Below are 12147 nucleotides of genomic sequence, written 5' to 3'. Positions count from 1 at the left end.
TTGTCCCTCCATAAAGAAGGTAATTGCTGTTAAAGGGTCGCCAGGTCAGGTTGTCTCCAGTACTATAATCACTGGAGAAGGTTCTCTGGAACATGACGGGCCTGGTTGCAGTGTGTCTCTGTGTGATCCAGTCAAACCTGTGGCTCCGGGGACCTGTGTAGTAAGGCTGATTCACCAAGCACTGGGAGGTTGGCTGAGTGTTGGGGTGTCTCTGCTGGGAGGTTGGTGGTGCTGTTGGCTGAGTGTTGGGGTGTCTCTGCTGGGAGGTTGGCTGAGTGTTGGGGTGTCTCTGCTGGGAGGTTGTTGGCTGAGTGTTGGGGTGTCTCTGCTGGGAGGAGGTTGGCTGAGTGTTGGGGTGTCTCTGCTGGGAGGTTGGTGGTGCTTTGTGAGGTTGTGGGAGGTTGGTGGTGCTGTTGGCTGAGTGTTGGGGTGTCTCTGCTGGGAGGTTGGTGGTGCTGTTGGCTGTGGGAGGTTGGTGGTGCTGTTGGCTGAGTGTTGGGGTGTCTCTGCTGGGAGGTTTGGTGCTGTTGGCTGAGTGTTGGGGTGTCTGTGCTGGGAGGTTGGTGGTGCTGTTGGCTGAGTGTTGGGGTGTCTCTGCTGGGAGGTTGGCTGAGTGTTGGGGTGTCTGTGCTGGGAGGTTGGTGGTGCTGTTGGCTCAGTGTTGGGGTGTCTCTGCTGGGAGGTTGTAGTTGGCTGAACCGTTGGGGTTTGGCTAGAGTATCTGAGCTGGACTGTGGTGGTTGGTTGAACCATAGCCTGGTTGTTGAAGTTTCTGTTCTGGGTTGTGGTACCAGGACTGGGGCAAGGAAGGTTTGTCAGTGGGGTTGAGGTGGCTGCTGCTTGATGGGTGATAAGCGGCCTGGTCAGGTTGAACTCCGTTGCCACTGAGAGGAAGGCTGGTACAGGCTTGGAGCTGGCATAGAGCTTCCTAAACTCCAGGTCGAAAGGCTCGACCGCGCTGCCCTTGAAGAGTACAGCCAGGCTTCTGTGGACCTGCCAGGACAGCCAGGTGAAACTGAGGAATAGACCACAATGAACAAATATTACTACTACAAACATTGCTGAAAATTCAAACAAGCATCATAATTGTAAACAACTGAGTCATAATGCATTGATCTACCTATTCAGAATGACGTCAAACTTTGATTTACCTATTCAGAATGACATCAACCATCATAATGTTGATCTACCTATTCAGAATGACATCAACCATCATAACGTTGATCTACCTATTCAGAATGACATCAACCATCATAACGTTGATCTACCTATTCAGAATGACATCAACCATCATAACGTTGATCTACCTATTCAGAATGACATCAACCATCATAACATTGATCTACCTATTCAGAATGACATCAACCATCATAATGTTGATCTACCTATTCAGAATGACATCAACCATCATAACATTGATCTATTCAGAATGACATCAACCATCATAACATTGATTTACCTATTCAGAATGACATCAACCATCATAACATTGATTGATCTATTCAGAATGACATCAACCATCATAATGTTGATCTACCTATTCAGAATGACATCAACCATCATAACATTGATCTATTCAGAATGACATCAACCATCATAACATTGATCTATTCAGAATGACATCAACCATCATAATGTTGATCTACCTATTCAGAATGACATCAACCATCATAATGTTGATTTACCTATTCAGAATGACATCAACCATCATAACATTGATCTACCTATTCAGAATGACATCAACCATCATAATGTTGATCTACCTATTCAGAATGACATCAACCATCATAACATTGATCTACCTATTCAGAATGACATCAACCATCATAACGTTGATCTACCTATTCAGAATGACATCAACCATCATAACGTTGATCTACCTATTCAGAATGACATCAACCATCATAGCATTGATCTATTCAGAATGACATCAACCATCATAATGTTGATCTACCTATTCAGAATGACATCAACCATCGTTAATGTTGATCTACCTATTCAGAATGACATCAACCATCATAACATTGATCTACCTATTCAGAATGACATCAACCATCATAATGTTGATCTACCTATTCAGAATGACATCAACCATCATAACGTTGATCTATTCAGAATGACATCAACCATCATAATGTTGATCTACCTATTCAGAATGACATCAACCATCATAACATTGATTTACCTATTCAGAATGACATCAACCATCATAACATTGATCTACCTATTCAGAATGACATCAACCATCATAATGTTGATCTACCTATTCAGAATGACATCAACCATCATAACATTGATCTACCTATTCAGAATGACATCAACCATCATAACATTGATCTACCTATTCAGAATGACATCAACCATCATAACATTGATCTACCTATTCAGAATGACATCAACCATCATAACATTGATCTATTCAGAATGACATCAACCATCATAACATTGATCTACCTATTCAGAATGACATCAACCATCATAATGTTGATCTACCTATTCAGAATGACATCAACCATCATAACGTTGATCTACCTATTCAGAATGACATCAACCATCATAACATTGATCTACCTATTCAGAATGACATCAACCATCATAACATTGATCTACCTATTCAGAATGACATCAACCATCATAACATTGATCTATTCAGAATGACATCAACCATCATAACATTGATCTACCTATTCAGAATGACATCAACCATCATATCATTGATCTATTCAGAATGAGATCAACCATTGTGATTGTGACATTGATGTGACTATTAGCTAATTATACAACAGAAATGTACCTGTATGATCCAGCCAGCACTGAAGTGCAGTCAATGATCATGAACTTCTCTTTGATCTGTCCAGTGACTTTCCTTCCAGACTTTGCACAATACGTCTCTCCTTGTATACTACGGACCGACATTTTCTGCAGACAGAATACGGTGGCATTTCATGTAGCAGTGAGTGAATGACAAACACAAAAAGCTATCATCAAATTGCTAGTTTACAGTAAAGTTAAAAAGATGAAATGTCTGAAAGGTGTACCTTTTAAAAAAAAAAATATATATATATATATATTTAACCAGGCAAGTCAGTTAAGAACAAACTCTAATTTACAATGACAGCCTAGGAACAGTGGGTTAACTTCCTTGTTCAGGGGCAGAACGACAGATTTTTACCTTTTTACCTCGGGAATTCGATCTTGCAACCTTTCGGTTACTGGCCCAACGCTCTAACCACTAGGCTACCTGCCGCTCTAACCACTAGGCTACCTGCCGCTCTAACCACTAGGCTACCTGCCGCTCTAACCACTAGGCTACCTGCCGCTCTAACCACTTGGCTACCTGCCGCTCTAACCACTTGGCTACCTGCCGCTCTAACCACTTGGCTACCTGCCGCTCTAACCACTAGGCTACCTGCCGCTCTAACCACTAGGCTACCTGCCGCTCTAACCACTAGGCTACCTGCCGCTCTAACCACTAGGCTACCTGCCGCTCTAACCACTTGGCTACCTGCCGCTCTAACCACTAGGCTACCTGCCGCTCTAACCACTAGGCTACCTGCCGCTAACTAACCACTAGGCTACCTGCCGCTCTAACCACTAGGCTACCTGCCGCTCTAACCACTTGGCTACCTGCCGCTCTAACCACTAGGCTACCTGCCGCTCTAACCACTAGGCTACCTGCCGCTCTAACCACTAGGCTACCTGCCGCTCTAACCACTAGGCTACCTGCCGCTCTAACCACTAGGCTACCTGCCGCTCTAACCACTAGGCTACCTGCCGCTCTAACCACTAGGCTACCTGCCGCTCTAACCACTTGGTTACCTGCCGCTCTAACCACTAGGCTACCTGCCGCTCTAACCACTTGGCTACCTGCCGCTCTAACCACTTGGCTACCTGCCGCCTAACCACTAGGCTACCTGCCGCTCTAACCACTAGGCTACCTGCCGCTCTAACCACTAGGCTACCTGCCGCTCTAACCACTAGGCTACCTGCCGCTCTAACCACTAGGCTACCTGCCGCTCTAACCACTAGGCTACCTGCCGCTCTAACCACTAGGCTACCTGCCTCCCCACCTTTTACAATCATTAGTGTCATCTAAATATCATGATGAAAAGGACCATAAGCAGAGACTCACAGTGAGATGATTACTGTTGATCTGTAGCATCTCACACATGTTGACAAAGACCTGCAGGTTGATATGGTCCAGGAGCAGGTAGACCAACACGTTCCTCTTCCTGGTTGCCTCCAGTATGTCACAGAACATCTCCACATCACTGAATGTGTCCATTACAATGGCCAGAACCTGCAGACATATCACATGTTTGCTGTGATTGGTATCTTCCACATTATTAGTTATTATGTACTTGGTATTATAAACTGGGTGGTTCGAGCCCTGAATGCTGATTGGCTGACAGCCGTGGTATATCAGACCGTATACCACGGGTATGAGAAGATTTATTTTTACTGCTCTAATTACGTTGGTAACCAGTTTATAATAGCAATAAGGCACATCGGGGTTTGTGGTATATGGCCAATATACCACAGCTACGGGCTGTATCCAGGCACTCTGCGTTGCGTCGTGCTTAAGAACAGCCTTTAGCTGTGGTATAGTGGCCATATACCACACCTCCTTGGGCCTTATTGCTTAATTATAGACGGTACTGAATCTGCTTGATCAAACTCTCATCACATCATTATCCAACTTTGTAAACAGCTGCAAAAATATAATGTAGGTATAATCATGACAGTAGATTGACATCTCCAAATAGTTAACAGTGAAAGTTATATCACGTACCATTGTGGCCTTGCTGATGAACTCTCTGAGCAGGTCTTTCATGCTGGCTGCTCTATCAGACTGGAAGTAGACCTCTACACTGGGTTCGCCCTGCAGGCGGTAGCTCCAGTCCTCTGCTGGCCAGCCATGGTCCAAGCCAGGGGGCTCGCTCTCAGACACGGATGGACAACAGGTGTCTGTCTGGGAAGAGGTGGTGGAGCCCTCTGCCTGGTCGTCACTCTCCGTCCCACACAGACTGCTGGTGCTCAGGTCTGTAGTGTTCTCCAGGATATAACCTTTAAAAAAACATAAGTGATAATACATTGGCTTAATATCTAGTGCTTTTTACACAATGCTTCTCAGGGAGGAAGCCCTTTACAGTTGTGCAACAAATACAGTACTGGAACAGACTGATGGTTTAAGGTAGATAAGAGGAGGAACAGACTGATGGTTTAAGGTAGATAAGAGGAGGAACAGACTGATGGTTTAAGGTAGATAAGAGGAGTCAGGAGCAGACTGATGGTTTAAGGTAGATAAGAGGAGGAACAGACTGATGGTTTAAGGTAGATAAGAGGAGGAACAGACTGATGGTTTAAGGTAGATAAGAGGAGGAACAGACTGATGGTTTAAGGTAGATAAGAGGAGTCAGGAGCAGACTGATGGTTTAAGGTAGATAAGAGGAGGAACAGACTGATGGTTTAAGGTAGATAAGAGGAGTCAGGAGCAGACTGATGGTTTAAGGTAGATAAGAGGAGGAACAGACTGATGGTTTAAGGTAGATAAGAGGAGGAACAGACTGATGGTTTAAGGTAGATAAGAGGAGGAACAGACTGATGGTTTAAGGTAGATAAGAGGAGGAACAGACTGATGGTTTAAGGTAGATAAGAGGAGGAACAGACTGATGGTTTAAGGTAGATAAGAGGAGTCAGGAACAGACTGATGGTTTAAGGTAGATAAGAGGAGTCAGGAACAGACTGATGGTTTAAGGTAGATAAGAGGCAGGAACAGACTGATGGTTTAAGGTAGATAAGAGGAAGGAACAGACTGATGGTTTAAGGTAGATAAGAGGAGGAACAGACTGATGGGTTAAGGTAGATAAGAGGAGGAACAGACTGATGGTTTAAGGTAGATAAGAGGAGGAACAGACTGATGGTTTAAGGTAGATAAGAGGAGGAACAGACTGATGGTTTAAGGTAGATAAGAGGAGGAACAGACTGATGGTTTAAGGTAGATAAGAGGAGGAACAGACCGATGGTTTAAGGTAGATAAGAGGAGGAACAGACTGATGGTTTAAGGTAGATAAGAGGAGGAACAGACTGATGGTTTAAGGTAGATAAGAGGAGTCAGGAACAGACTGATGGTTTAAGGTAGATAAGAGGAGTCAGGAACAGACTGATGGTTTAAGGTAGATAAGAGGAGGAACAGACTGATGGTTTAAGGTAGATAAGAGGAGGAACAGACTGATGGTTTAAGGTAGATAAGAGGAGGAACAGACTGATGGTTTAAGGTAGATAAGAGGAGTCAGGAACAGACTGATGGGTTAAGGTAGATAAGAGGAGGAACAGACTGATGGTTTAAGGTAGATAAGAGGAGTCAGGAACAGACTGATGGGTTAAGGTAGATAAGAGGAGGAATAGACTGATGGTTTAAGGTAGATAGGAGGAACAGAGTAGAAAAAAAGACCAACCTTTCTCCTCCTTGGACAGGAAGTCCACCTCGCCCTCTCCGGCCAATACTTCCTGGTACATGTCCAATCCCTGGTTCAGCAAGGCGTCCATGGCCAATCTGGTGCTCTCGTTGTGGCTGAGGTCAATGTCGCCCGACACCAGGGAGACAGATGGGTTTTTCATCTCCTGTACACGCCGCCTCACCTTTCCCACCGGCTTGGACTTCAGGTACCACTGAACAGACAGGCCGTTGCTTTGCAGGTTCATAGTGAAGCTGTACAAGGCTCTCTGATCAACACGTATTACCTGTAGTTACCTACTGCTGCTACTGAGTGAAAAACCCTGGTGGAGACAGACAGGGATGGAGTAGCAGCTGTGAGGTTTCTGAGCCCTGCCCCCCCCAATCAGTTGTACAGTTGGCTACACCCATAGAAGTAGAATTACGTTGACTTGAATGGGGATGCCCAGTCTAGTATTGTTATTTCTATGAGTACATTCCACCTGTGGGTTGCAGTGTGCTGGGGGGGACAGGTGAGCTGTTATGGGATTGAGAGCGTGACAGAGACCTGCTGTTTAAAGCACTCCCTCTAGTTGAGTGACAGAGGTGAACATGGCTGTCTGATCAGCTCAGTGGAGGCTGATAACACCTGACTGCACTCTTCACAGACTTGTCACTGCAATGTGTGTCTATCACTCTCTCACTGTGTCGAAAGCGTTGCCCACAGGGATGCTGGCCCATGTTGATTCCAATGCTTCCCACAGTTGTGTCAAGTTGGCTGGATGTCCTTTGGGTGTTGAAACCGTTGAGCGTGAAAAAAACCCAGCAGCGTTGCAGTTCTTGACACCTACTGCCATACCCCGTTCAAAGGCACTTCAATCTTTTGTCTTGCCCATTCACCCTCTGAATGTTACACATACACAATCCATGTCTCAATTGTCTCAAGGCTTAAAAATCCTTCTTTAACCCGTTTCCTCCCCTTCATCTACACTGATTGAAGCCAAGTTATCGTTACTCACCCTGTGTGCATATCCAAGTTATCGTTACTCACCCTGTGTGTATAGCCAAGTTATTGTTACTCACCCTGTGTGTATAGCCAAGTTATTGTTACTCACCCTGTGTGCATAGCCAAGTTATCGTTACTCACCCTGTGTGTATATCCAAGTTATCGTTACTCACCCTGTGTGTATAGCCAAGTTATCGTTACTCACCCTGTGTGTATAGCCAAGTTATCGTTACTCACCCTGTGTGTATAGCCAAGTTATTGTTACTCACCCTGTGTGTATAGCCAAGTTATCGTTACTCACCCTGTGTGTATAGCCAAGTTATCGTTACTCACCCTGTGTGCATATCCAAGTTATTGTTACTCACCCTGTGTGTATAGCCAAGTTATTGTTACTCACCCTGTGTGTATATCCAAGTTATCGTTACTCACCCTGTGTGTATATCCAAGTTATTGTTACTCACCCTGTGTGTATAGCCAAGTTATCGTTACTCACCCTGTGTGCATATCCAAGTTATTGTTACTCACCCTGTGTGTATAGCCAAGTTATCGTTACTCACCCTGTGTTGTATATAAGTTATTGTTACTACCCTGTGTGTATATCTCTAGTTTTCTTTCTCTCTGTATTGTTGTGACGGACCAGTCAGTCTGCATTTCACTGTTAGTACCACCCTGTGTGTTTATCAAGCATTATCGTTAGTCACCCTGTGTGTTTATCCAAGTTTCACGTTAGTCACCCTGGTGTTTATCCAAGTTTACTGTTAGTCACACCTGTGTGTTATATCCAAGCTTATTGTTACTCACCCTGTGTGTATATCCAAGCTTTCGTTAGTCACACCTGTGTGTTTATCCAAGTTTAGTTAGTCACCATGTGTGTTTAGCCAAGTTTCGTTAGTCCACACCTGTGTTGTTTACTAAGCTTTCATGTTATTCACCTGTTGTTTCGCATTTCTCTGTTAGTCCTCCCTGTATTGTTGTGAAGGACCAGACTGCATTTCACTGTTAGTCCACACCTGTTGTTTACCAAGCATTTCACTGTTAGTCCACACCTGTTGTTTACCAAGCATTTCACTGTTAGTCCACACCTGTTGTTTACCAAGCATTTCACTGTTAGTCCACACCTGTTGTTACCAAGCATTTCACTGTTAGTCCACACCTGTTGTTTACCAAGCATTTCACTGTTAGTCCACACCTGTTGTTTACCAAGCATTTCACTGTTAGTCCACACCTGTTGTTTACCAAGCATTTCACTGTTAGTCCACACCTGTTGTTTACCAAGCATTTCACTGTTAGTCCACACCTGTTGTTTACCAAGCATTTCACTGTTAGTCCACACCTGTTGTTTACCAAGCATCTGACAAATACAATTTGATTTGATAAGGCTTTATTAAGGTTAATTACCTGGATACCTATGAGATAAGCAAGCCATAAGTCACCATCAGACCAAAAGCACGACTGGTGAGTATAGTCTGTCAAAGACTGAAACTAGTCAACAAGGCAGAGATGAAATGACTCAAAGTTGATTCAACAATACTTAAAAACAACTTAAATAACAAAATATAAATACACACAGGAGAGGGTTTTGCTACAAATCTCATTAAGACCATGGAAGGCTTTCATTGAATCCCTCTTTGACTAGTCAACACCAGGGTTGTGGTTAGTGGACAGCTGTTTGTTAAAAATATCAGCATCTTCTTTGAAACGGATAAACGAGCAGAAAACCACAAAACATTTCAGTTTCCTTTTCAAGTCTAGATATGCAAAACAAAAGGCACAGCTGACCCCTGAGAGATGGTGTGTTTGTGTGTCGTGGTTACTGGGAGGTGGTAGAGTTTGAGTTTTTGCCGCGGGCCGCCAGTTTCTGCCGCAGCTCTCTGATGTCCTGCATCAACTCCCTCTCTCTGCAGTCCAGCTCCCCTCGACCCCGGTCCAGAGAGACTGAGAAAACAAGACATCACAGGACTCTTCAGGGACTCACTGTATGGATGTAAACTCAGCAAGATTACAGTGGGATCGGGCACATTGGGAACACTGAACGTCTTGGTAGATCTGAATTCTGTTGATATTTTCTGCTGGAGTATAGATCTGGAAATATGGTGGTAGAAACAGTGACTGTAGATTTTTCTATTGTTATTGACTGTACATTTGTAACTGTTGTTTTTGTCGCACTGCTTTGCTTTATCTTGGCCAGGTCGCAGTTGTAAATGAGAACTTGTTCTCAACTGGCCTACCTGGTGAAATAAATCAAAATGTGGTACGGACAGTCAGAAACACTCACAGCAAGTGGAGTCGTCTGAGGTGGACTGGTTGTTTAGACAGATGTTGTTGGGACTGTGACGTTGTTGAGACTGACCAGGAGAAGCAACAGGATTGTGAAGCAGGCCACTAGTGGAGCACGGAGACCTGGCTCTCATCTCCCACTGTTGACCTGCCAAAACACACTGTATTAGTCACCAACACCCCATACACTGCAACCTTCAACATCAACTATTAGCTTAGAGGAACATTAACCTTCAACATCAACTATTAGCTTAGAGGAACACTGCAACCTTCAACATCAACTATTAGCTTAGAGGAACATTAACCTTCAACATCAACTATTAGCTTAGAGGAACACTGCAACCTTCAACATCAACTATTAGCTTAGAGGAACATTAACCTTCAACATCAACTATTAGCTTAGAGGAACACTGCAACCATCAACTATTAGCTTAGAGGAACACTGCAACCTTCAACATCAACTATTAGCTTAGAGGAACACTGCAACCTTCAACATCAACTATTAGGTTAGAGGAACACTGCAACCTTCAACATCAACTATTAGCTTAGAGGAACACTGCAACCTTCAACATCAACTATTAGCTTAGAGGAACACTGCAACCTTCAACATCAACTATTAGCTTAGAGGAACACTGCAACCTTCAACATCAACTATTAGCTTAGAGGAACACTGCAACCTTCAACATCAACTATTAGCTTAGAGGAACACTGCAACCTTCAACATCAACTATTAGCTTAGAGGAACACTGCAACCTTCAACATCAACTATTAGCTTAGAGGAACATTAACCTTCAACATCAACTATTAGCTTAGAGGAACACTGCAACCTTCAACATCAACTATTAGCTTAGAGGAACACTGCAACCTTCAACATCAACTATTAGCTTAGAGGAACACTGCAACCTTCAACATCAACTATTAGCTTAGAGGAACACTGCAACCTTCAACATCAACTATTAGCTTAGAGGAACACTGCAACCTTCAACATCAACTATTAGCTTAGAGGAACACTGCAACCTTCAACATCAACTATTAGCTTAGAGGAACACTGTAACCTTCAACATCAACTATTAGCTTAGAGGAACACTGAACCTTCAACATCAACTATTAGCTTAGAGGAACACTGCAACCTTCAACATCAACTATTAGCTTAGAGGAACACTGCAACCTTCAACATCAACTATTAGCTTAGAGGAACACTGCAACCTTCAACATCAACTATTAGCTTAGAGGAACACTGCAACCTTCAACATCAACTATTAGCTTAGAGGAACACTGCAACCTTCAACATCAACTATTAGCTTAGAGGAACACTGCAACCTTCAACATCAACTATTAGCTTAGAGGAACACTGCAACCTTCAACATCAACTATTAGCTTAGAGGAACACTGCAACCTTCAACATCAACTATTAGCTTAGAGGAACACTGCAACCTTCAACATCAACTATTAGCTTAGAGGAACACTGCAACCTTCAACATCAACTATTAGCTTAGAGGAACACTGCAACCTTCAACATCAACTATTAGCTTAGGAGGAACACTGCAACCTTCAACATCAACTATTAGCTTAGAGGAACACTGCAACCTTCAACATCAACTATTAGCTTAGAGGAACACTGCAACCTTCAACATCAACTATTAGCTTAGAGGAACACTGCAACCTTCAACATCAACTATTAGCTTAGAGGAACACTGCAACCTTCAACATCAACTATTAGCTTAGAGGAACACTGCAACCTTCAACATCAACTATTAGCTTAGAGGAACACTGTAACCTTCAACATCAACTATTAGCTTAGAGGAACACTGCAACCTTCAACATCAACTATTAGCTTAGAGGAACACTGTAACCTTCAACATCAACTATTAGCTTAGAGGAACACTGCAACCTTCAACATCAACTATTAGCTTAGAGGAACACTGCAACCTTCAACATCAACTATTAGCTTAGAGGAACACTGCAACCTTCAACATCAACTATTAGCTTAGAGGAACACTCAACCTTCAACATCAACTATTAGCTTAGAGGAACACTGCAACCTTCAACATCAACTATTAGCTTAGAGGAACACTGCAACCTTCAACATCAACTATTAGCTTAGAGGAACACTGGAACCTTCAACATCAACTATTAGCTTAGAGGAACACTGCAACCTTCAACATCAACTATTAGCTTAGAGGAACACTGCAACCATCAACTATTAGCTTAGAGGAACACTGCAACCTTCAACATCAACTATTAGCTTAGAGGAACACTGCAACCTTCAACATCAACTATTAGGTTAGAGGAACACTGCAACCTTCAACATCAACTATTAGCTTAGAGGAACACTGTAACCTTCAACATCAACTATTAGCTTAGAGGAACACTCAACCTTCAACATCAACTATTAGCTTAGAGGAACACTGCAACCTTCAACTATTAG

General features: G+C 43.3%; 2 protein-coding genes across 2 annotated transcripts in view; both read right to left on the bottom strand.

Moving 5' to 3' along the window:
- Positions 1-171: 171 nt before the first annotated feature.
- LOC106595738 (protein FAM83A) lies at positions 172-7139 on the bottom strand. Its single transcript, XM_045712751.1, has 5 exons — positions 6459-7139; positions 4793-5067; positions 4133-4300; positions 2795-2919; positions 172-1015 (listed from the first exon to the last, which is right to left on the bottom strand). The coding sequence occupies exons 1-5, from the start codon at positions 6703-6705 to the stop codon at positions 172-174; spliced, it is 1659 nt and encodes a 552-aa protein (XP_045568707.1). The 5' UTR covers positions 6706-7139.
- Positions 7140-8806: 1667 nt separating this feature from the next.
- The window catches only part of LOC123727735 (TBC1 domain family member 31), a 43029-nt gene continuing 39688 nt past the window's right edge, over positions 8807-12147 (bottom strand). Inside the window, exons 21-22 of the mRNA XM_045696741.1 lie at positions 9718-9867; positions 8807-9377 (exon numbers count right to left, since the gene is read on the bottom strand). Of these exons, the coding sequence (XP_045552697.1) occupies positions 9253-9377; positions 9718-9867 (275 nt within the window). The 3' untranslated portion in view covers positions 8807-9252. The remainder of the gene's footprint in view (positions 9378-9717; positions 9868-12147) is intronic.

The sequence above is a fragment of the Salmo salar genome, chromosome ssa02 (genome assembly GCF_905237065.1).
Source record: "Salmo salar chromosome ssa02, Ssal_v3.1, whole genome shotgun sequence".
Classification (NCBI taxonomy): domain Eukaryota; kingdom Metazoa; phylum Chordata; class Actinopteri; order Salmoniformes; family Salmonidae; genus Salmo; species Salmo salar.
The sequence above is the reverse complement of the archived record's forward strand: the minus strand, read 5'-3'. Positions and strand labels throughout refer to the sequence as shown.

What these genes read in the sequence shown, in the direction of transcription:
- LOC106595738 (XM_045712751.1), bottom strand. Translation starts at nt 6,705, where the DNA reads ATGAACCTGCAAAGCAACGGCCTGTCTGTTCAGTGGTACCTGAAGTCC. An exon ending in TCATCAGCAAGGCCACAATG is followed by an intron (nt 4,301 to 4,792) that starts GTACGTGATATA and finishes ATATGTCTGCAG; the next exon opens with GTTCTGGCCATTGTAATGGA. An exon ending in TCAACAGTAATCATCTCACT is followed by an intron (nt 2,920 to 4,132) that starts GTGAGTCTCTGC and finishes TTCTGTCTGCAG; the next exon opens with AAAATGTCGGTCCGTAGTAT.